General features: G+C 52.3%; 2 protein-coding genes across 3 annotated transcripts; one reads left to right on the top strand and one right to left on the bottom strand.

Annotated features, from left to right (window-relative positions):
* Nucleotides 1–596: 596 nt before the first annotated feature.
* On the bottom strand, nt 597–3,053 carry CDCA3 (cell division cycle associated 3). The gene is made up of 5 exons (XM_055710885.1): nt 2,861–3,053; nt 2,650–2,779; nt 2,324–2,560; nt 1,401–1,522; nt 597–988 (listed from the first exon to the last, which is right to left on the bottom strand). The coding sequence occupies exons 1-5, from the start codon at nt 2,972–2,974 to the stop codon at nt 848–850; spliced, it is 744 nt and encodes a 247-aa protein (XP_055566860.1). The 5' UTR covers nt 2,975–3,053; the 3' UTR covers nt 597–847.
* Nucleotides 3,054–3,366: 313 nt separating this feature from the next.
* Nucleotides 3,367–19,538, top strand: USP5 (ubiquitin specific peptidase 5). Of its 2 annotated transcripts, none has more exons than XM_055710846.1 (20): nt 3,367–3,522; nt 4,968–5,093; nt 5,393–5,459; nt 8,728–8,861; nt 9,167–9,312; nt 9,618–9,802; nt 11,032–11,126; nt 11,650–11,843; nt 12,007–12,078; nt 13,394–13,475; nt 13,689–13,814; nt 14,254–14,407; nt 14,783–14,957; nt 16,349–16,437; nt 16,645–16,767; nt 17,374–17,517; nt 17,672–17,817; nt 17,904–18,057; nt 18,699–18,783; nt 18,953–19,538. In XM_055710846.1, the coding sequence occupies exons 1-20, from the start codon at nt 3,415–3,417 to the stop codon at nt 19,044–19,046; spliced, it is 2,499 nt and encodes an 832-aa protein (XP_055566821.1). In that variant the 5' UTR covers nt 3,367–3,414; the 3' UTR covers nt 19,047–19,538. The 2 variants fall into 2 exon arrangements, with proteins under 2 accessions (XP_055566821.1, XP_055566820.1); XM_055710845.1 differs by having other exon boundaries at nt 16,645–16,836.
* Nucleotides 19,539–19,814: the final 276 nt, after the last annotated feature.

The following is a 19,814-nucleotide window of genomic DNA, read 5'->3' as shown; positions in this document are numbered from 1 at the left end:
AGGCTGTTAGCCCTAAGCCTTGCTGCCCAGGAGTGGGAACAGAGAGCTGAAAAACGCATCCTTGCAAACCTGAGAGGTTTGAGCTCAATTACAGGTCACAGCCATTATATTCAGCCTCTCTGCCACTTGCTGCCTCATAGCAACATCCTGGGGTGCCAAGGCTCTGCTAGGAAGAGTTGAAGGTCCACAAGGTGTAGCAACTTAACAGAAGGTCAAGATATTAATGGACAATACTATCTTATCTTGGTTTAGAACTCACCCTCCGTACCAGACCCTTGCAACAGGCTACAGTCCTCTGCATATGTTAGCTTCAGTCCAGCACAGGTGCAGAACTCCAGAAGTTACGCTAGATACATCAGGCTCCCACAGAGCTGCAGCTTCCCAGCCCACTCTGTAGCACATAGGTTCAAGGTCAGACCCTTCCCAGCACAGCTCCACCACAGCGTGTTACAGGCAGGGAACAGAGCTGAGTTTTAGGGCTAATGGAAGGCTGAATTATTTGTTCCTGTACCCTTGTCCCCAACAAAAACGTTGTACTGGGCAAATGTGTGTGTGAGGAGGTCACCTACTGTCCTATCAGGACAGATACAGCCAGCAAAGGTTCAACACAGATTTATTTGCTACAGATAAGAACTCCACAGTAAGTCAATACAGCCAATATACAACAGAAGAGCCAAAGCCTGTACTATACATAAGACATGCAAAGCCAGGAGAGTGTTCTTTTCCCAACAGGGACAGTCAAGAATAACCTCAAGTCTGGAGTTTCAGTCTGTTGCAGGATTTCTCACCCCAGAAGGCTCCCAAAACATAGAAGCAAGTTACAGCAAGATCCTGGAAAAGGAAATCTCTAGTTCTCCACAAAAGGACACTGCTGGTTCTCTTTGTTCAAGTCATTCCAAGCACAGTTCCCAGATTTGAGGCTCCTGCTCAGATCCACTGTCACTTCCTTCTTCTCCCCAAGGTTCTCTCCCAACACATGCCTCTTACCCTAGAGAAGCAGAAAAAACCCTCAAACATTCGATGTAAAACAGAAGTTAATTGAGGGTTAGCCAATTCCCAGTCAAACACCTAGCCCATTTTCAGGCCATTCAGTTTTGGATCTCTTGTAATAATGTTTAGGAGTGATGGACTTTGTTCTAGAGCCTAAAGGGGAAGCATGCACCAAAGCAGGCAACATCACGGTAAGGCCAGAGGTACAGACAGTGAACGAGACTTGGAGGCATCCAGGCGCAAGACTGACCAACAGAAAAATACCATGAAGTCACCACACTCTACAGGCCTAGGAAGCTACAGTTCCAAACTGGGGCCCTACAAAATACAGAAATCTGAGAATTTGGGGGTGGGGGGGGGTAGCGTGTCAGCCCATTCTCCCTCCCACAGTACGAGTCATTAAGCTTTACCTGGCGAGGGGCAGTAGCACTGGGGGAATTATCATCTTGCAGGATGCTGAGGGGAGAACGGCCATTTCCACCAGATGTTGCCATGATTTTGTTGTTGGTTTTGCGTCTTACAGGCTTGCCCCCTAGTAACAGGAGGAAACACATCAGTGTGTCATGACAAGGCTAGAGTGTCCCTGATTTTAAATGCCTCTTGGCCTCTATGACCTAGCTTGCTTGCCTGCACAGCAGAGACTGTTACCCCAGGGCTCCCAGGTACAGGGATCACAGAAAGGCTGAGGTCAAAGTAAGTTCTGGAGGACATCTAGCCCAACCTGCCTCACTCTAGCAGGGCCACCTGGAGCCAGCTGCCCTCCAGGACCACATCCTGATGGCTTTTGATCATCTCCAAGAACAGAGACTCCATAACCTCTCAGTCATCCTCACAGTGGAAAAAACGTGTTTGCTGGTGTTCGTATGGAGCCTCCTGTGTTCTACTTGGGCCCATTGCCTCTGGTCCCACCACTGGAAAGATCCTGGCTCTCCCTCCAGGTATTTACATGTGTTGGTGAAGTCTCCCCTGAGCCTACTCCCCTCCAGGCTGAAGCGTCCCAGCTCCCTGAGGCACCAGCTCTGTCAGCACCTGGATGTGCTCCCCAGCCTGGCTCCCCGGAGGGAAGGTACCCCGGCCCAGCCCCCCCAGTCACAAACCCGTCCCAGGGAGGAAGAGCTGCCATTTACCTCTCAGAGCCGTACATTTACCCCTTCGCGTTGGCTGCGAGTCGCAAGGGCTGCTTTTCAACACCAACTGGTAGAACGGCAGTCCCGGGGGGCCTGCCGCAGAGCCCCGGGGGCGGGCAGGGGCACTGGGGGATGGGGGCCGGGGAGTGTCTGTAAGCGGGCAGGCCGGGGGAGGCACGGGCACCACCCCCGCACCGAGCACTTACCCGAGGAGAAGCCAGGCCCGGCCAGGCGGGGCTGCCAGACCGCGACGGCGCTGGGAGAAGGCGGCCTGCCCGCCTCGGACCCCAGGCAGGCGGGCAGCCACGGGCCGCCGGCGGGCAGGGAGCTCCGCCTGGCCGACTCCGCGGCGGGGCAGGCCTCTCCCGGCGGCGCCGGCCCCGGGGCCGCGGCCCCAACGCCGAAGGCCTCGCTGAGCTGCTTCACCAGGCTGTCCAGGCTGCCTGCCAGGGAGGTAGGGCCGGGCCGGGGGTGAGGCAGCGGGTCCCACGGGGCCGCCCCCCCCTCGCCCTCCCGCGGCGGCCTCACTCACCGCTCGACAGGGTCCTCACGGGCGTGCGGAAGATGCCAGGCGTGGGCGAGCGCGGGTCCCGGCCCTGGCCGGTGCCCGGCAGCGGCTCGGCGGGCCCGGCCTGCGGGCTGCCCAGCGGGGAGCTCAGCACCTGAGGAGAGGGCACACGTCGGGGCGGTGGGCCCAGGCCGCCGAGGGCCGACGGGTGGGCGGCCGGCGGGGGGGCGCCTACCTCGATGGGGGTGCGCAAGATGCCGGCGCTGGGGGAGCGGGGGTCGCTGACGTGGGCCGAGGGGCGGCAGAGCGGGGCGGCGGGGCTGGCCGGGGCGCTGCCGGAGACCCCCATGGCGGTGGGCGCCGAGCCGCGCAGCTCCCAGGCCCACCCGTCGCCGCGATTCAAATCTCCCGCGCCCCGGGCAGCGCGGCCCCATTGGCCCGCGAGAGGAGGCCGTGCCCACCTCGCCCCACCCCCGGGGCAGCCTCGCCCCGCCCATCTCCCGCCGGGGCCACCTCGCAGCCCCCGCCCGGCACGTCCCGCCTCCGACACGCTGTCAATCTTGGGTAAGCTCCTCCGCCCCGCTCGACGTGGCGATTGGTGGAGTAGTCCGGCTCCGCCTCCCGTGACGGAGGGAAGCTGTCTGCGATTGAACGAGCCGCTCAGGCAGTGCTGCGTGCCCCGCCCCCCACCTCGCTACCGGGCGCGGGATTGGCCAGAGAGCGGCTGCCCACACCGCGCTCCGATTGGTCAGGGTGGGGTTGTGGGCGGTGCCGCAGTGAGCCGCTGTCATGGCGGAGCTGAGCGAGGCGCTGCTCTCGGTGTTACCGTCCATCCGGGTGCCCAAGGCCGGCGACCGGGTCCACAAGGATGAGTGCGCCTTCTCCTTCGACACGCCGGTAAGCGCGGCCTGCCACCGGCTCGCCTGCCCGCCCGCGCCGCCCCGCTCCGGCCCGCTCCCGGCCCGCCCGCTCGCCACCGAGCCGCCCTCCCGCGGCGCGATGGGACTTGTGGTCCCCAGGCGGCCGGAGCGGGCCGCGGCCGAGCGGAGCGCGGGGCCTCGGGGACTACAGGGCCCGGCGTGCCCTGGGCCGCGCCCCCCCGCCCGCGCCGCGCTGGGGGCTGTAGTCCTGGGGCCGCAGCGGGCGTGGGCAACTCGCTCGCCCCGCTCGGTGGCGGCCCGGCCCGGCTCCGGGCGCCGGGGGAGCGTGTGCCCCCCCCCCCCTCCCCCCCCCGCGTTCTGCGGGTGCTTGCCGGGCCCTGCAGAGCCGGGGGGCGGGCCGGGGTCCCGCCCTAACCGGGGGCGAGCAGCCCCCCTGGCCTCACCGCGTGGCGCGGCCCGGCAGGCGGGGGGCAGTCGGTGCTGTGTCATTAAGATGGCAGTGGTCTCTTCCCCACCCCGCGGCATCGCTGCGCCTCCTTCCCTGCCCGCGCCTGGCCGGGGCGGGTCCCGGGGGGGACCCGGGCGGCGGGGGAGCGAGGCCCCCTCCTCGGGCGCCCATCGGGGCTGCGCCCCGTCCCGCCAGAAGGACCGGGCAGCCCAGAAGGACCGGGCAGCGGCAGGGAGATGGGCGGCCTGCGAGGGAGCAGCAGCCGGCAGCCTGGCCCCCCTGGCTGCCCGCGGCGGACCTGGCCCCGCAGCCCCTGCTCTGCCCCTCTCCCGCTGCTCCACAGTGGGGATCAGGGTGGGGGCCCAGGCAGTGCCCCCTGCCCCAGCCTGCCTGCCTGTGGGGCCGGGCCCCATCGGCTTCAGAGGGCTCGCTCTGCTGAATGAAAAGGGCTCTCCACGGACCGGCGTGGGGTTTCCCAGGTGCCAGTGGGATGGCGAGGGCTGGCTCTGGAGCCCTGTCGAAGCCACTCACAAGCTTTTGAACGCAGCAGCAGAAAATCCAAGAGTGGTCTGTTAACCTTCCCCACGCTGTCGTCTGGCAACGCTCCCTACGGCACTGGGGATTACTGTGCTTTCAGACAGGGTGCATGGGTTTGTTGGCAGTGATTGTACCACACTCGGAACTTGTCAACTGTGCATGCTGAGGCCTTTTGCGAGATGAGCTTCTAAGGAAGCTTGGGCTTTCCTGAGTTGGTAGCATCCTGCCATAAATGAACAGGCAAATAGGTTTTCAAATACATCATCTCAACAGGAGTACCTGTTCTCCTGGGACAGCCAGGCTGGGGCTTGCCGTCTTATTTCTGACTAGCCTACCAAGTGGCTGGTGCGTAGGAATGTAGCCATGATTTAATCAGTAATGAGTAGTGTTCCTAGAGGTAAGTCTGTGCCTATCCTGGCAGCTAGAATGGCGTTCTTTACCACCTCCCTTCAGCTTTTATCTTTCCGTCTTTCCAGGAGTCAGATGGCGGCTTGTATATCTGCATGAACACGTTCCTGGGCTTTGGGAAGCAATATGTGGAAAAGCACTACCAGAAAACAGGCCAGCGGGTCTACCTGCACCTCAAAAGAACACGTAAACTGGTAAAAAATAAAAAGACGTCCAGTCAAACCTGTTCTGAAGTTGAGAGCTGGGCTGTGTCTCTGTGTTCAGTCAGATACAGAGTTTTCTCTCTATATAGTGTAACTGATACTGTTCTTGGTGAACTGGGGTGGGCACCAGTTCTCCAGCTCTGCTTATGCTGATTGTTGCATGGATTGCCCACGCTGTTTCTGCCTGGCCTCTTTCTGTGTTCAAAGTAGCTTAATTTCAATCTTTAAGGCTTGACACAGCTTGCCTGTCCCCCTGAACTCTAATTCCCTATTTCTTCTCGACCCAATAGAAGGAAGAAGACACCAACTCCAGTGCGGGGGACCCCCCAAGGAAGAAGCCAACTCGCTTGGCCATTGGTAAGAAAGTACTTGTGTACCATATCATCCTTGTTTTGAGCCAGTCCTGGAGCTGCCTGGCGTTGTGGCCAGTCTCTTTTGCCTTTCCTCTTCTGGGCTAGTTGAAGCTAGCATCCCCAACCGAATTCAAACTTTGTGTTTTCTAGTGAGTCTTAGATGGGCAGTTTCTGCAGAACAGTTGTTGAGGTGGTAGTTTTGTTCTGTGTTTAAAGCTGCATTGTGTTTTCTGTAGATAAATATGTTTTGCATCCTCTCATAACTCCTTATGTCTGACTCACCTTGGTGTGGCTGTAACCAGTATAGGGCTGTTGCTTAATGCAAATGTGTCCAGTGCAGGGCTGAAGGAAGTTTGAGAAACTCTTAAGTTTGAAGTTTCTGACAGAAAAACTGCTTTTTAAACTTCTTAGGTATTGAACTAGTGTTACATATATAGGTGGGGAAGAAATTACTGGTAAATGCCGTCTTAATGTTTTTGGCTCTATAGGTCTTTGAAATACCAGACTGATACTGAAGGAAGTACATGTGCACATTTAAAATATTAAAAACAAGCCCTTTTTTTGAAAAACATGGCTGGTGTTCCATTACTCTCTTGCACTTACTGAGAAGGCTGTCATGGCAATCAATGAAGTTTTCTCATTTGGAGCAGTCTCAGCTAGTAATTAGTGAACCGTTATGGAGATCTATAAAGCAGAAGGTAGGGACATTATTTTAGTAGAGATAGGTTCTTGGCTTGCTGGAAGCTGACCACTAGAGGGAAATGCAGAACCTGAGCCGTACACGTCTTGCTTTTTGCTCACTTTTTCCCTGGCTGTGCCATTGTGTAACAGATGCCCAGTGACTCCACTGCTGCCACAGCACAAACACCAGTATTAAGACGTTCAGTTGCTCCCTGTTTTTGTGGTGAGGTGAATGGAGTCCCAAAGGTCACTTCTAGCAAAACTGAGACTAAAAATCTATGTTTCTTCAGATAGCCAGTGCTTTTATGTATATGATTATGCTACGTTTGGAGAGACGAGTCTCTCCACAGTCTGCATTATGACTTCTTTCTGCATCCTCAATTCTACAAAGGTCTTGAGGCAAGTGTTGTCACTGGGGCAGCAAATACCTGCTTGTGATAACAGCCTAGCGGCATGGGTGGAGCAGGAGAGAATAAAAGAAAGTATTAGCCCCGTGAGGCAGTGATGTTAAATCCAGGAGAGATTCCCCCCCCACCCCCTGATTTTTTTAAGCTAAACTGTGGTGGTTTATTGAATCCTAACATGGGAGACTTTTTTAAAGTACTAGAAGGACTTAGGAGCAAAATGTCATTGGCTGCAAAATGTGGCCCTTGATCCCTGTGTACCTCACCTTCCCTCTCCACGGGGGAAAAAACCTTGTAGTGCTTGCTTCCCATGCCCATGTGTCAGTTGGATGGCTTTTGGAGTCTGTGGTGTTTAGATACAGCTGTGGGGAGGGAGATAGTGTACTTTGGGCAAGCTTTTGGCTGTATGGAGGGAAAGAAGGGCTAGAAGGCAGTCTGCTGGCTGAAGACCTTCTTCCTCATCTGCAGCCTCAGAAAGTTCACATAAGCACCTGAGGGGACCTCACCAGTCTGTTTTAGTCTGTTTAGAGTTCAGGAATTGCGTAATAAATACCCTGAGGGACTGTGTATTGCTTTACTCTGAAGTGGTGACAGGAGATCTCTGGGATGTGCTGAAGAGCCACCAAGAGGATTATCTGGGTATGTTGTTGCATGATGCTGGTGACTGTTTTCAGGTATTTCTAAAATCACTCAGGCTTGCAGTGCCTGTATTCATATGTAGCAGTTTGTGCATAGCCTAAAAATTGTAGGTATCTAATGAGAGGGTTGCAGGAGATCACAGGAACCGGGTATTTTTGTCAATAATGTTTTAACCAAATGTAGTAATGGTTACTGGGACTGTGTCACGCACAGGATTCTTGAGGCAGAGACACTAAACAGAAAAACCTCGTATTCCTTTCACAGGTTTGTTGCAGCTACAGATCTCCCAAGATCTGTTGCAGTCGCAGCATGCCATTTTTAAAGAAATAAAGGAAATTAAGTTAAAAAAACATAGGGGATTAAGGCTGCTAGTAAGCAATATGTCTTCTGCCTGTTTCCTCTGGGATGTAAGATGTGAATGCCTGGAGAACGGGAAGGGCCAAGGTTTTTCCCTGAGTGCCTTCATAAATCAGAAACTGCTCCCTGCACTGCAGATGTTTTGGGTGAGTGTCCATTACCCTTGTCATCAGGCAAATAACCTTTTATATGTGGAACTCCCATTTCTGTTGCAACCTCTGGAAAGCACGGCTAGGTGGGCATGAGAAACTACTAGCACTGTACCTCTCCTAAGACTTTTTCTGTAATTCAGGATATTCTGGTTCCAGAGGAACTCCTGGTTCTCCTTTCCCAAGTTCAGGACTCTGAACTGTCCTTCCTGGAAGAGGCAAGAAGCAGAGCCAGGCTCCTTAAAGATGCTGGTAGACTAGACCTTTGCACTGGGTTAGAATGTGACCACTTTGTGCATATCACCATCCGTCGTCTTGGATATACTCTGAAGGATGAACAGCAGTGCTTTGTCATAGCTCTGTTCTGGCCAGTGTCTCTTTAGAGCAGGTCTTTTTTTTTGGTTGTACTCGGGGTCTGGAGATTCCTCCTAAGCATCTATTAAAAAAAAAAAAAAGAGCTGGGAAAAGCAAACCTGTTGTTGCTAGGCTTATATTTGCTCCTGTGAAGTCCACACCACCAGCAGAAACTTTGGTATCCAGAAGTGGAAGAAGGATTGTGGATCATTGATCAAGAACTTTGTCTTAGTCCTGGTGCCTTATTTCATGTAGGCTACGGGCAAAGCAGCTTTGCAAGCTATTTGGTTTTTGTTGCGACGGAGGGAAGACACAGTCACTCAATATGAGTGATCAGCAGACTTTGTTTATTGTCTCTTACAGTCACCTTTTATGCCTTGTTATAATTAGCTCATACATATTACAAAAGTTAAGCTCATTATTGGTTAGTTGCCTAAATACCAAGCCCGCCCCTAGTTTCTCTTCTGTAGTTATCTGTTCCCACCTGCAACATTCTTTTCCCACCGAAATCTTCCTGTTATTGTGTAACAAGGGCAGCCAAAGACAGTGTATTTTTGCTTTCCTTCAGATAAGCTGAGAGCGATGTGCATTTTTGTCCAGCCAGCTGGACTATGTCTATGAGACCTTTTTCAGCTAGCCAGTTATCCACAGGTTTTACCCGTTACTACAATGTTTTTCGTTCCTATAGGTGTAGAAGGTGGATTTGACATCACAGAGGAAAAGTTTGAATATGACGAAGATGTAAAAATAGTAATTTTCCCAGAGCATTTGGATATTCCTCGTGATGGGCTGGAGGGACTACCAGACCTGGTCAGAGACAGGGTATGTTTGGGCAGAGGGCTGTTTTCTATTGGCAAGAAGGAAATGCACCGTTACAGACAAGGAACTGCTGTCCTGTAAAAGGGATCCTGCAGAGCTGCTGCGAAGTCTCAGCCTGCAATAAGCAGGATTGCCCTGCACTTACACAGTGCTTTATATTACAGAATCCTGGCTTACGACTGAGCCTCCTGAATGCTGCCCTAGCACAACTGACTTGCCAATCTGAAGCTAAATGTGGAGTGTTGTGGCACTGGAAGCTTCTTCCCTTGTGCCCTTCATATTTTTTTTTCCTGCTGTCCTAATTCCAGATTGCCAGTGCGGTTGAGGCTATCCTGACAGCAGATTCAGCCTCACGGAAGCAGGAGGTGCAGGCTTGGGATGGGGAGGTTCGACGTGTTTCCAAACATGCTTTTTCCCTGCACCAACTTCAGAATGATGTCCGCATCCCACCATGGTGAGCACAGTACTGAAACTAGCTCTATTGCTCTGTACCCCAGACCCATCCCCGTCACCACCTTCTCCTGTCCTGGACTGCAGCAGCAGACGAGACTTCTTTTGTGAGTCTCTGAGTGTGCCTTGTCATAGTAAATTCAGGGGAAGTGGCAAACTAAGGTGTTATTTCAGGATGCTCAGTGTTCTGAAGTAAAAGAGGAATGAGAGTGCTTACACTATGGTCAGTGGGTAGTAATGGAAAGGGCTTGGGAGGCAGAACCTGAAGGTTTTCACCCTAATCTCTTTTTCCCTGTTCTTTGTCCGTAGTGGCTGGAAGTGCAGCAAGTGTGACATGAGGGAGAACCTGTGGCTGAACATGACCGACGGAGCCATCCTCTGCGGTCGGCGCTATTTTGATGGCAGCGGTGGCAACAATCACGCAGTCGAGCATTACCGGGAAACTGGCTACCCACTGGCTGTGAAACTGGGAACAATTACTCCTGATGGGGCTGGTGAGAAGGGGGGACCCCCTAAGGATTATAGCTGTGCCAGGCACCACTCGGGCTGGCTGGGGTCTCTGACAGGGCAAATCAGGGAAGGTTTCCAGGTATCAGGCTGGTGTTGCCCATCTTATTACCTGGAATGGTAATAGGTGTCATCCTGTTGTGAACCTTCCCACTGGTATGGTTTAACCCCAGCCGGTAACTAAGTGCCATGCAGCCACTCACTCACCCACCCACCCCCTTGCAGAGGGATGAGGAGGAGAATCGGGAAGGAATGTAAAACTTGAGGGTTGAGATAAGAACAATTAAATGATAAAAATAAAATAAGCCAAAACCAATAATAATAACGCTAAAAATTATAATGAAAATGAGGGAGAAAGGGAGAGGAATAAAATCCAAGGGGAAGGGAGTAAAGAAAACAAGTGATGCACAACACAGTTGCTCACTACCCGCTGAGCGATGCCGAGCCAGTCCCCGAGCAGCAACTAGCAGGCCCCGGCCACCCCACACACCCCCAGTTCATATACCGAGCAGGACATTCTGTGGTGTGAAATGTCCCTTTGGCTAGTTTGGGTCAGCTGTCCTGGCTGTGCCTCCTCCCAATTTCCTGTGCCTCTCCAGCCCTCTCCCTGGCAGGGCCTAATCAACTGAAGAATCCTTGACTTAGTATAAACATTGCCCAGCAACAACTAAAAACATCCGTGTGTTATCAACATTATTTTCACACCAAACCCCAAACACAGCACTGCACCAGCTACTGAGAAGAAAATTAACTCTATCCCAGCTGAAACCAGGATACCCACTATGACCTGCTTCTTGTAGCAGGCAAAGAACCAGCTGATAAAACCTTGCCTTCCTTCTCCCTTCCCTTTTAATTTGAGGGGTTTAGAATCGTTATCCGGGTTGCCATCTTATTTTCTGTGGTGGGATGTTTATCAAAGAATTTTGTGTTTAAAGCCTGAGCAGAGAGTATATGGTACAGAACCCACTTTCCTCACTCCAGGTATACATGTATCCCTCTACCTTGATCAATGACAAAGTTTGTTTTCTTGTCACATGTTTTGGAGGAATCTCAATGTTCCAGCTGTTGTGCTACTCTCCTGAGAAAGGAGAGAAACCCCAGCTGCTCAGTTTGCCAAAACTCCCACTCCTGAGTGCTCTGTTCTTTTCATCCGGTGGCAAATTTTAGATCACAAGGCATTACAAGTCTCTTCTTTTCCCTCTGTGTTCCTGCACAGATGTCTACTCCTACGATGAGGATGATATGGTGTTGGATCCCAACCTGGCAGAACACCTTGCTCACTTTGGGATTGACATGCTCAAGATGCAGAAGGTGAGGGGGGGGGGGGGGGGGGGCGGCAGGTCCTCCATAGGCCCAGAGGGGGAGAGAAGCAACTCTAAGGTGTCTCAGCAGGGACCCAGCTTTCTGTGGCTATGTAGAACCATTCCTGGTCAAGAAACCTTGTTTCTTGTCAGGCAGAGTTGTCTGCCTCTTTCATTGCCTTCTCTGCCTTTCTTCCTTGCCCCTCAAGTTGTATTTCCTTGGGTTTCTGTGTTGGTACTGTGAGCAGGGAGGTTCCCAGGCACTGAGCTTTGTTCCCTAGGTTCAGTGTTAGTGTGTGATTTCCATGCCTTTTTACAGGGAATGGTCCAGGTTTCTCCCATGTTTCTTCTCATTCCTCTCTCTGTCCCACGTATTCAGATATCTGAAAACAATTCTTGTATCTTCCTCCTCTTCTAATTTAATAAAATAGAATGGTTTTGATTCTGTGTTTCTCTACAGCATTGTACTTTTCACACTTCTGATGTTCCCTTGAGCCTTCTTTGATGGTTTTTCCTGTTCTTTCCCTCCACAGACAGACAAGACAATGACAGAACTGGAAATAGACATGAACCAGCGCATTGGGGAGTGGGAGCTCATCCAGGAGTCCGGCGTGCAGCTCAAGCCCCTCTATGGGCCTGGGTACACTGGTATCCGTAACCTGGGCAACAGTTGCTACCTCAATTCTGTGATGCAGGTGCTGTTCAGTATCCCAGACTTCCAGAGAAAGTAAGTGAGCTTAATGACTCCTTTCCATTAGCCTGGGATGCCCTGGGATCAGTACAAAGGTCTCCTAGAGCTGGGAGCTTCTGATGACAGTAATCAGACTCAGAACTATGTCTTTACTAGATGAACCCATTTGCCCCTTAGATTGCTCCGGTTTGCTTTGCAGGTATGTGGACAAGTTGGAGAAGATATTCCAAAGTGCACCTTCGGACCCCACACAGGACTTCAGCACACAAGTGTACGTAGAGTTTTGGTGAGAGAAGGAAAGCTGAGGCTGCCTGGGTGCGTCCCCTCTGTGCTGCTACTGTGTGCCTTGCTGCAGGTTTCTCCCTCGAGCCTTGCCTCTCTGTTTCTGTGTCCATTACCAGAGACACTGATCCTCAGTCATCACTAAAGATCTAAGCCAGAAAAGTTTATCCGAATGCTGTGGATGGAGAGGCCAGAGTGCACCTCTGTTCACGAGAGGCGCTTATGGTGTTACGTGGGGCACACAGTGCCGTCTGCTGCCATGGGGGGCTTTCTGGGGGGTGTATTCTGTCTGTGTAACACCGAAAAGCTGCTTGCTGTCTGCAATGGAGATGGCTAAAAGCAAAGAAATACGTAGATTTAGGCAACTTCATTCTCAGGGGTTAATTTATATATGCTTAAAGAGGCTTCCTGCAAGAGGTTTTGTGTGAGCAGTTGCAGGTGAATATCTACAGAAGAAGGCACGCAAGATTTGGGGGAGTGTTGCGTTTTTAAGTACATCAGTTCTGTAGTATGTCTGCTCTAAAAGAGGAAAGCAGTGTATGGAGGGGTGGGGTGGAAGATTGGAAGGTGGTGTTTGTGGAAGGGAGTTCAATGGTTAGGGAAGATTCTAGATTTGGACAGCTTGGAGTGAGGTGTTCACTGAGGAGGGGATTAAGTTGAGACAGCCAGAAAGATTGTTGCCTGGGCAAAGGGAGGATTGGTAGGGTTTGGTTCCAGACAAATGGCAAGCAGGCATGGGGAAGGACTGGAGTGAACTGGAACAGCAGGAGAGTCTGAGCATAAGAGGAAGTTGCTGAACATCACTGTTGTCCATCAAGTGCCTCATGCAGTCATTCTTAATCGTTCCCCTAGGAAAACGCAATCAGTCTGCTCGCAGCAGTGCTATTTCTGGCTCAGACCATTTCACTCTGCCCTGTGCCTCCTGCACAGGGAGGCAGGCACGCTGCTATTTACCCGAGGCAGGCTGCAGCCGGGTTTGGCTCTTACGCAGCAGTTGTGTGGCTCAGCACCAGCTGCCCTTCTGCGGGGAAAAAGCAGCTGTTGCTTGATGTCCTGCCCAACGTGTGAGCACCGGTTGAGATTGGTGCCCAGAAGTCCTGGTAACTTGCAAGTCCACGATGTCTCATGGGACCAGAGAGCAGAGCAAGATACGATGGTCTTGGCTCGTGCAGCAGGGAAAGGCGATCTCTGCAAGATGGACAGTCCGTGGCAGGGTTAAAGCTGGATGGGTTGATGTGGCTCCTGGAGTATGTGGGACTGAAGAAACCATTGCAATGCTAACAGTGACTTCTTCACCATTCCAGAGCCAAGCTGGGCCACGGACTGCTTTCTGGGGAGTATTCAAAGCCAGCTTCTGCAGATGGGGAGCAGCAGCCCGATCAGAAGGTGAGACTTGGATATGGGATCCTCACAGCATGTCTGTTGCATGAGGTGTTGTGTGTGTTACATGGGAGAGGAGGGAGAGCCCTGTCCGAAGACTTGTCCTGGGGCTTATTCCAGGGCCCTGTCACCTGAAGAAAAGCATAGCTGAGTGCTACATGCTAGGAATCATGCTTGGCAAATTCTGACCACCTCCCTCTTCCACCTTGTTATCTGCAGGGTATGCAAAACGGCATTGCTCCACGCATGTTTAAATCCCTCATTGGAAAGGGGCACCCAGAATTTTCCACTAACCGACAGCAGGACGCCCAGGAATTCTTTCTGCACTTCATCAACATGGTGGAGGTAATGGTTGAGTCTATCTATCAAATCATGGAGAAAAGCCCAGCTTTGTTTTCTCCCCACAGCAGGGCAGGGAGGAGGGGCGGGGAGAAGCTGGCAATCAGAGCAGAGAGAGGGAGAGAAGGCAGGGAAATGGGCTGGCTAGCACCTGCGGGAGCAGAGGGGAAGGGATGCTTGGCCGTGTTTTCAGGGCCGATTCCTTGGGGGAATCTCTTTTGGGAATGGCACAGCTGGAGATGGAAATGGCCTTCTTTAGGAGCAGGAATGGCGTGGGTTCCTGGGGTGGAGAAGTTGGCTCTAGTTTACTCTTTGCCATCTTTTCCGGTGGGTTGGGTACAGAAGTGAATACTCTTTAGCCATGTCCCACGTGGAACCACTGCTACTGCAGATACTAATTTATACCATTCTGATGTTACATGCATCCTTCTAACCCCTCCTGCAGAGGAACTGCCGCAGCTCGGAGAATCCTAATGAGGTCTTCCGTTTTCTGGTGGAGGAGAAGCTGAAGTGCCTGGCCACAGAAAAGGTGAAATATACCCAGCGTGTGGACTATATTATGCAGCTGCCTGTGCCCATGGATGCTGCGCTCAACAAAGGTCAGTGATGTGCCAAGGCCAGAACAGTAGCAAAGACTATGTTTGGATATTGTAATATTCTTGCAGAACTCCTTAAAGGAGAAAGGAACTTTGCCACTTCTGAAGCCAGATCCTTTACCTGCTTTTGTGGGATCAGGCTGATTTCTTCAGAGGTGGTGTGACACGGTGATGTCCCTCTAGAGCCCTTCCCTGTGACACCACAAGCTGAGCTGGGATTCAGCAGCAGAGCAGTGCTCTGGAAGGCATTGTCTACTTTTGTGCTCCATTCTTGATGGCGTGTATCTCTAAGTCCTGTGCTGCCTCTGGGTGTAGCTTACACCAGCTGCTTTGTAAGTAACTGATGATGGTGCTTGATTCCCCTACTTTGTTCTCTAGATGAACTACTGGAATATGAGGAGAAGAAGAGGCAGGCAGAGGAGGAGAAGCAGCCGCTGCCTGAGCTGGTGCGAGCCAAGGTGCCTTTCAGCTCCTGCCTGGAGGCCTATGGAGCTCCAGAGCAGGTGGATGATTTCTGGAGCACAGCCTTGCAGGCCAAGTCTGTGGCTCTCAAGTGAGTGTGTGTGAGTTGCCAGTTCATCATAGCCTAGCTGGCAGTAGCTGCCTCTTTGGGGACTTCTTTTAGTTGCTTAGGGAAGAAGCGTTACCAAAGCACTGTAGTCCTCCACACCTGGACCCACAGAACACAGAGGCAGAGGAGGAACCAGTCCATCAGTGCTGGAGTGATTGCCCTCAAGGGATTAATTACAGTGGGCAGAACAGCAGTGCTAGGGAAGTCCTTACCATCAGATTTTGGTTGCTGAGGGCCTATGAAAATACAGTGACATTCCAAGAACAGTAGCAGCTTTTATTCTAAATTCAAAATTTAGCTTTAAAATCAGTACTGACAGTATGGCAACACTGGTCTTGCATGTTCTCTAAAATTTCTTTGAAGGAAGTTTTTAGCCATTAGATTTTGAGCAAAACACTGAGTCTAACAGATTCTTGATGGCATGTATTTATAAGGCCTAGAGTTATTCTAAAGAATGCTAACTTAAATGCTAATAGCAAGGTTTAAAAAATGGCTTTAATGTGTCTCACTGCCTGCAGCACATGCAACAGTGCAGCTGAGTAGTGAGATTACAAGCGTAAGCACCTTCCTGCTGTGATGCTACTGACTGTTCCTCTACAATGAGAGTAGTCCTCAAAGAATTGGAAGTGGTTTTCTAACAAATACTCTACTATTAAGCAATAGCTACTATAAACAAACAGTAACACAATCACATTGAAAGCAATGTTCTGTTTTGCTTTTAAGTAGTGAGTTGTGTTCAAACACTTTGTAAGAATTAGCATTGAACATATACCATTGCTTAAATTAATTTTATGGCATGTTACAATTACCCCCCATAATAAGTATCTGTCTCTCTTACTACTGCTTCTCCCTTCACAAACATTCCCCTCTATTTCATAGATTCCAGACACCCTCTTTGTCAAATTGTCTTAACCAAATAATGTTCAATCAAATTCAGTTAGCTTAAAATTCACTGCTCCTGCTTCGTATCCAAAGAAGTGCTCTTGTACTTGAAAGCTTGTCAGTTCCCACAGCTGTATCTGTCAGTCTAATAAAATATGTTATTTCCTCTACATTGCTTAAAGGTTAGACTTCTAATTAAATACTAAAATCTGAGGAGGCTTGAAAATACAGGATTGGAATGTAGAGAATGGGTGCTACTTTTCCTCATACCCCAGGATTTTGTAAATGTTGCGTTCCATCTTCTCTTGTCCGAGCATCTTCTTTAGAAAAGGTTCTGTGTTTGAGGAGCTTTAAGCTCAGCATAGGAGAGCTGCACAGATGTGTGCATCCCCTGCTGTGGACACGTCTCCACTTGGTGATTTCTTGAATCAGCTAGGTGCCTTCAGTCATCGCTGACAAAGTATTTGAAAGTATTATTTGTCTTTTTCCAGAACAACACGGTTCGCCTCTTTCCCAGATTATCTGGTGATCCAAATCAAGAAATTCACTTTCGGTCTGGACTGGGTGCCCAAAAAGCTTGGTAAGGAGGATGAGAAGCACGGAACATATAGATATTGGGAGTCACATATGGGTATTGTGGTCATTACTGCAAAAAAGAACATAACTATCCCAAAAGGAGCTGCAGGCTGCAGTGCATCTCATCCCCAGGGACTTACCTTTCTACATATCCCAGCCAAGTCCTTGGCTCTGCCCCTGTGGGGAGGCTGAGCAAGACTATATCTTGCAGATGTCTCCATTGAAATGCCAGAGGAGCTGGATATCTCTGCACTGCAGGGAACAGGGCTGCAAGATGGAGAAGAAGAAATGCCAGACATTGCACCCCCACTGGTGACACCAGATGAGCCCAAAGGTAGCCTGGGGTTCTATGGCAACGAGGACGACGACTCCTTCTGCTCCCCTCACTTCTCCTCTCCGACATGTTAGTGATTCTCCTCTCTTCCTGATGCCTGACTCATTTCCTTGCTCTCCTTGCCTTGTCTCCCATGCTAGCGGTTTCCCACTTGCTCAGACTTTCCCTGTTCATCTGTCAGCAAATGCCAGCTGCCTCCCTTGCATGCCTGTTATGCAAGGGAGTTTGTTGATTCCTGTTCCGTGGAAGACTGGGAGGTGGCATGTCTAGTGCATTTAGGGGAGGCAGAGCTGGGATGTGTAGAAGACTTAACTAGCAGAGGTATTTTATTTTCACAAGCCACAGCGTGAGGTAGGCTTTGGAGGCCACAGAAGAGCCAGTGCTCTTGAGTTCACGAGTTGAATTCTTTTGTTCCCTGGGTTGCCTGTGTGTGAGACTGCGCCTTCTGAAGACAAAAGGCAGTAAAGGATGGGAAGAGCAGAGAGGTGGAACTCTGTGTGAAATGAAGCCAGGAAATGGTGGCCAGGGAGGCTGTGTGACACTGCAGAGAACGGAGCAGGCAGGGATGGGTGGGAGTGGGTGGCTTTAATCTCTGTCTCCCCACAGCACCCATGTTGGATGAGTCGGTGATAATCCAGCTAGTGGAAATGGGCTTTCCCATGGATGCCTGCCGCAAAGCCGTGTATTACACAGGGAACAGTGGGGCTGAGGCTGCCATGAACTGGGTCATGTCACATATGGATGATCCAGGTATGAGGCTGCATGGCCACGGGGAAGCTTTTAGCACTTGGGCCGTTTTTCTTCCTGTCCCTCTACTGCAGTGGAAAGCTGTAGTCTGGACTCGGACTGTATCCCTCCTGGAGAGATCTGGTGGCTCTGAGCTGTCTTGTGTTTCCTGCTGCAGACTTCGCTAACCCGTTGGTTCTCCCTGGATCCAGTGGACCAGGGTCAACTATTGCCTGCCCAGACCCTCCTTCAGAAGACAGCGTGGCCACCATTGTCTCCATGGGCTTCTCCCGGGACCAGGCTATGAAAGCTCTTAGAGCCACGGTGAGAGGCATGGGTGGCATGAGAGTGAAAGGATATTCTCAGGAACAGGGATTCCCGAGTTCGCAGTCTTCTCTTCTTCCTTCCAGAACAACAGTCTGGAGCGTGCTGTGGATTGGATCTTTAGTCACATTGATGACCTTGATGCAGAAGCTGCTATGGACATCTCAGAGGGGCGCTCAGCAGCCGAGTCCATCTCTGAATCTGTCCCTGTGGGTCCTAAAGTGCGCGATGGGCCTGGAAGTGAGTTCCAAGCAGTAGGAATGTGGATTTTGGGATGCAGGCTTAGCACGGCTTTATCCTCCCGAATCTCCGTGCAGTACCACCAGTTGCAGCAGCAGCAGCTGCCACAGAGCTGGTCTGCTTGAGGTAGAAGCAGGGAGGAAAAGGAGAGGGATGGCAAAGTAGGGTCTTCAGGCTGGGGATTACCTGAAGCCAATGAGAGAGGGGCAGGGGAAGTGCCATCAGGTGAAAGATGGGAAGGGCTGTGTTGCGTTTTCCCAGTCGTCCCAGAAGGCTTTTCTGCTCTTTAGGCTTCCATTGAAAAAACAGGTTCCAGTCTGTGTGCAGAGCTGGTGCCAGTGCTGCTCAGCTGCCGGCTGCCACAGGGAGGGGGAATCCCTGCCGTTACCTGTCCGGCATCCATGGGACAGATAAACAGTTGGAAGACAGAAGGCTAAATTGAAGTTACCGTCTCCTATTTCCCTGCACATTTGGCCTTAAACCACTCACAGTTACACTTGATGGGGAACCAATTCTAAATTATTACCTAGCAGGGCTTCCTCCAGGGAGCCTTCCCTAGAGGAGGGCCTTGCACAGGGTGTTTTGGGGTAAGATGCCTTTCCTTTTTCCCTGACGATCCTCTTTTCCTTTCTCCTCTCAAGAATATCAGCTATTTGCCTTCATCAGCCACATGGGCACTTCAACTATGTGTGGACACTACGTTTGTCACATCAAGAAAGATGGCAGGTAAGAGGGGCTTTCAGAGTGTTATGGGGGCTCTGAGCAGGAGCTTTAAATCACTGTCCACCCCTGTTCTTTCAGAGGTCTTGGGGGGTCAGGGATGGGAGCAGGTGGGGGAGTCGAGTGGTACCTTAGCCACAGAATGGTGTCCCTGAGCTCCTTCTGCCTGTTGCAGGTGGGTGATCTACAATGACCAGAAAGTCTGTGCTTCTGAGAAGCCCCCCAAGGACTTGGGCTACATCTACTTCTATCAACGGATTCCCAGCTAGAACATCCTCTTGCTGTGTGTGGTGGGGGGAGAGCGGGCTGGTGGCGTGGGGGGAAGGGGTGGGGGCAGTGAGGATGAGAGCAGGGTCCTTCTCTTTTCCCCACTTGTCGCATCGTGGCCTCTGCAGAGACACGTGGGGAAGGTCCCTGACTAACAGACCGGGGGCTGGAGCCTCCATGGCCATGAGCAAAGGGGGTCCGGGGGCGGGGGGGGGGGGGGGGGAAATATCTCTCTGTAGGAAATGTCCTCACTGTCCCCACCCTGTGACACACAGCCCTAGTGCTTTGCTGCTTGGGGGGGGTGATGCCACCTCCTTGTCCGAAGGGGAGGAGGGGGCTCGTGTGTATGTGTGGCTTGTGTATGGGGGGGTCCTCCTGCCTGCCCTGCCGGGCGAGGGGCGGGCAGCAGGGTGGGCCCCGAGCAGAGCTCCCCCCGCCTTGTGTGCCCTTTACATGCCAAAATACACGAGGGACAAAATAAAAGTTGAAAATACCGCGCGGGTTTGTGTCCGGACCCGCGTCCTGCGTCGCTCGGGCCCCCGGGCGGGGAGGACGTGACGGGGGGGACACTGGCGGCGCAGCAGAGCCCTCTGTCGCGGGGCCGGGCCCACCGAGGGGCAGGGGGGCACGGGGAGCCGGGGCCAGCGAGGGGCTGGGGCCGGGCTCACCGGGAGCCGGGAACCGGAGCCGGGCCTGCCAGGAGCTGGGACCGGGCGAGAGCCGGGGCCAGCCGGGAGCCGGGGCCACCGGGAGCTGGGGCGGGGCGAAGG

The sequence above is a fragment of the Falco cherrug genome, chromosome 5, assembly GCF_023634085.1.
Source record: "Falco cherrug isolate bFalChe1 chromosome 5, bFalChe1.pri, whole genome shotgun sequence".
Lineage (NCBI taxonomy): Eukaryota > Metazoa > Chordata > Aves > Falconiformes > Falconidae > Falco > Falco cherrug.
Note: the sequence above shows the minus strand (reverse complement) of the source record. Positions and strands in the feature narration are given on the sequence as shown.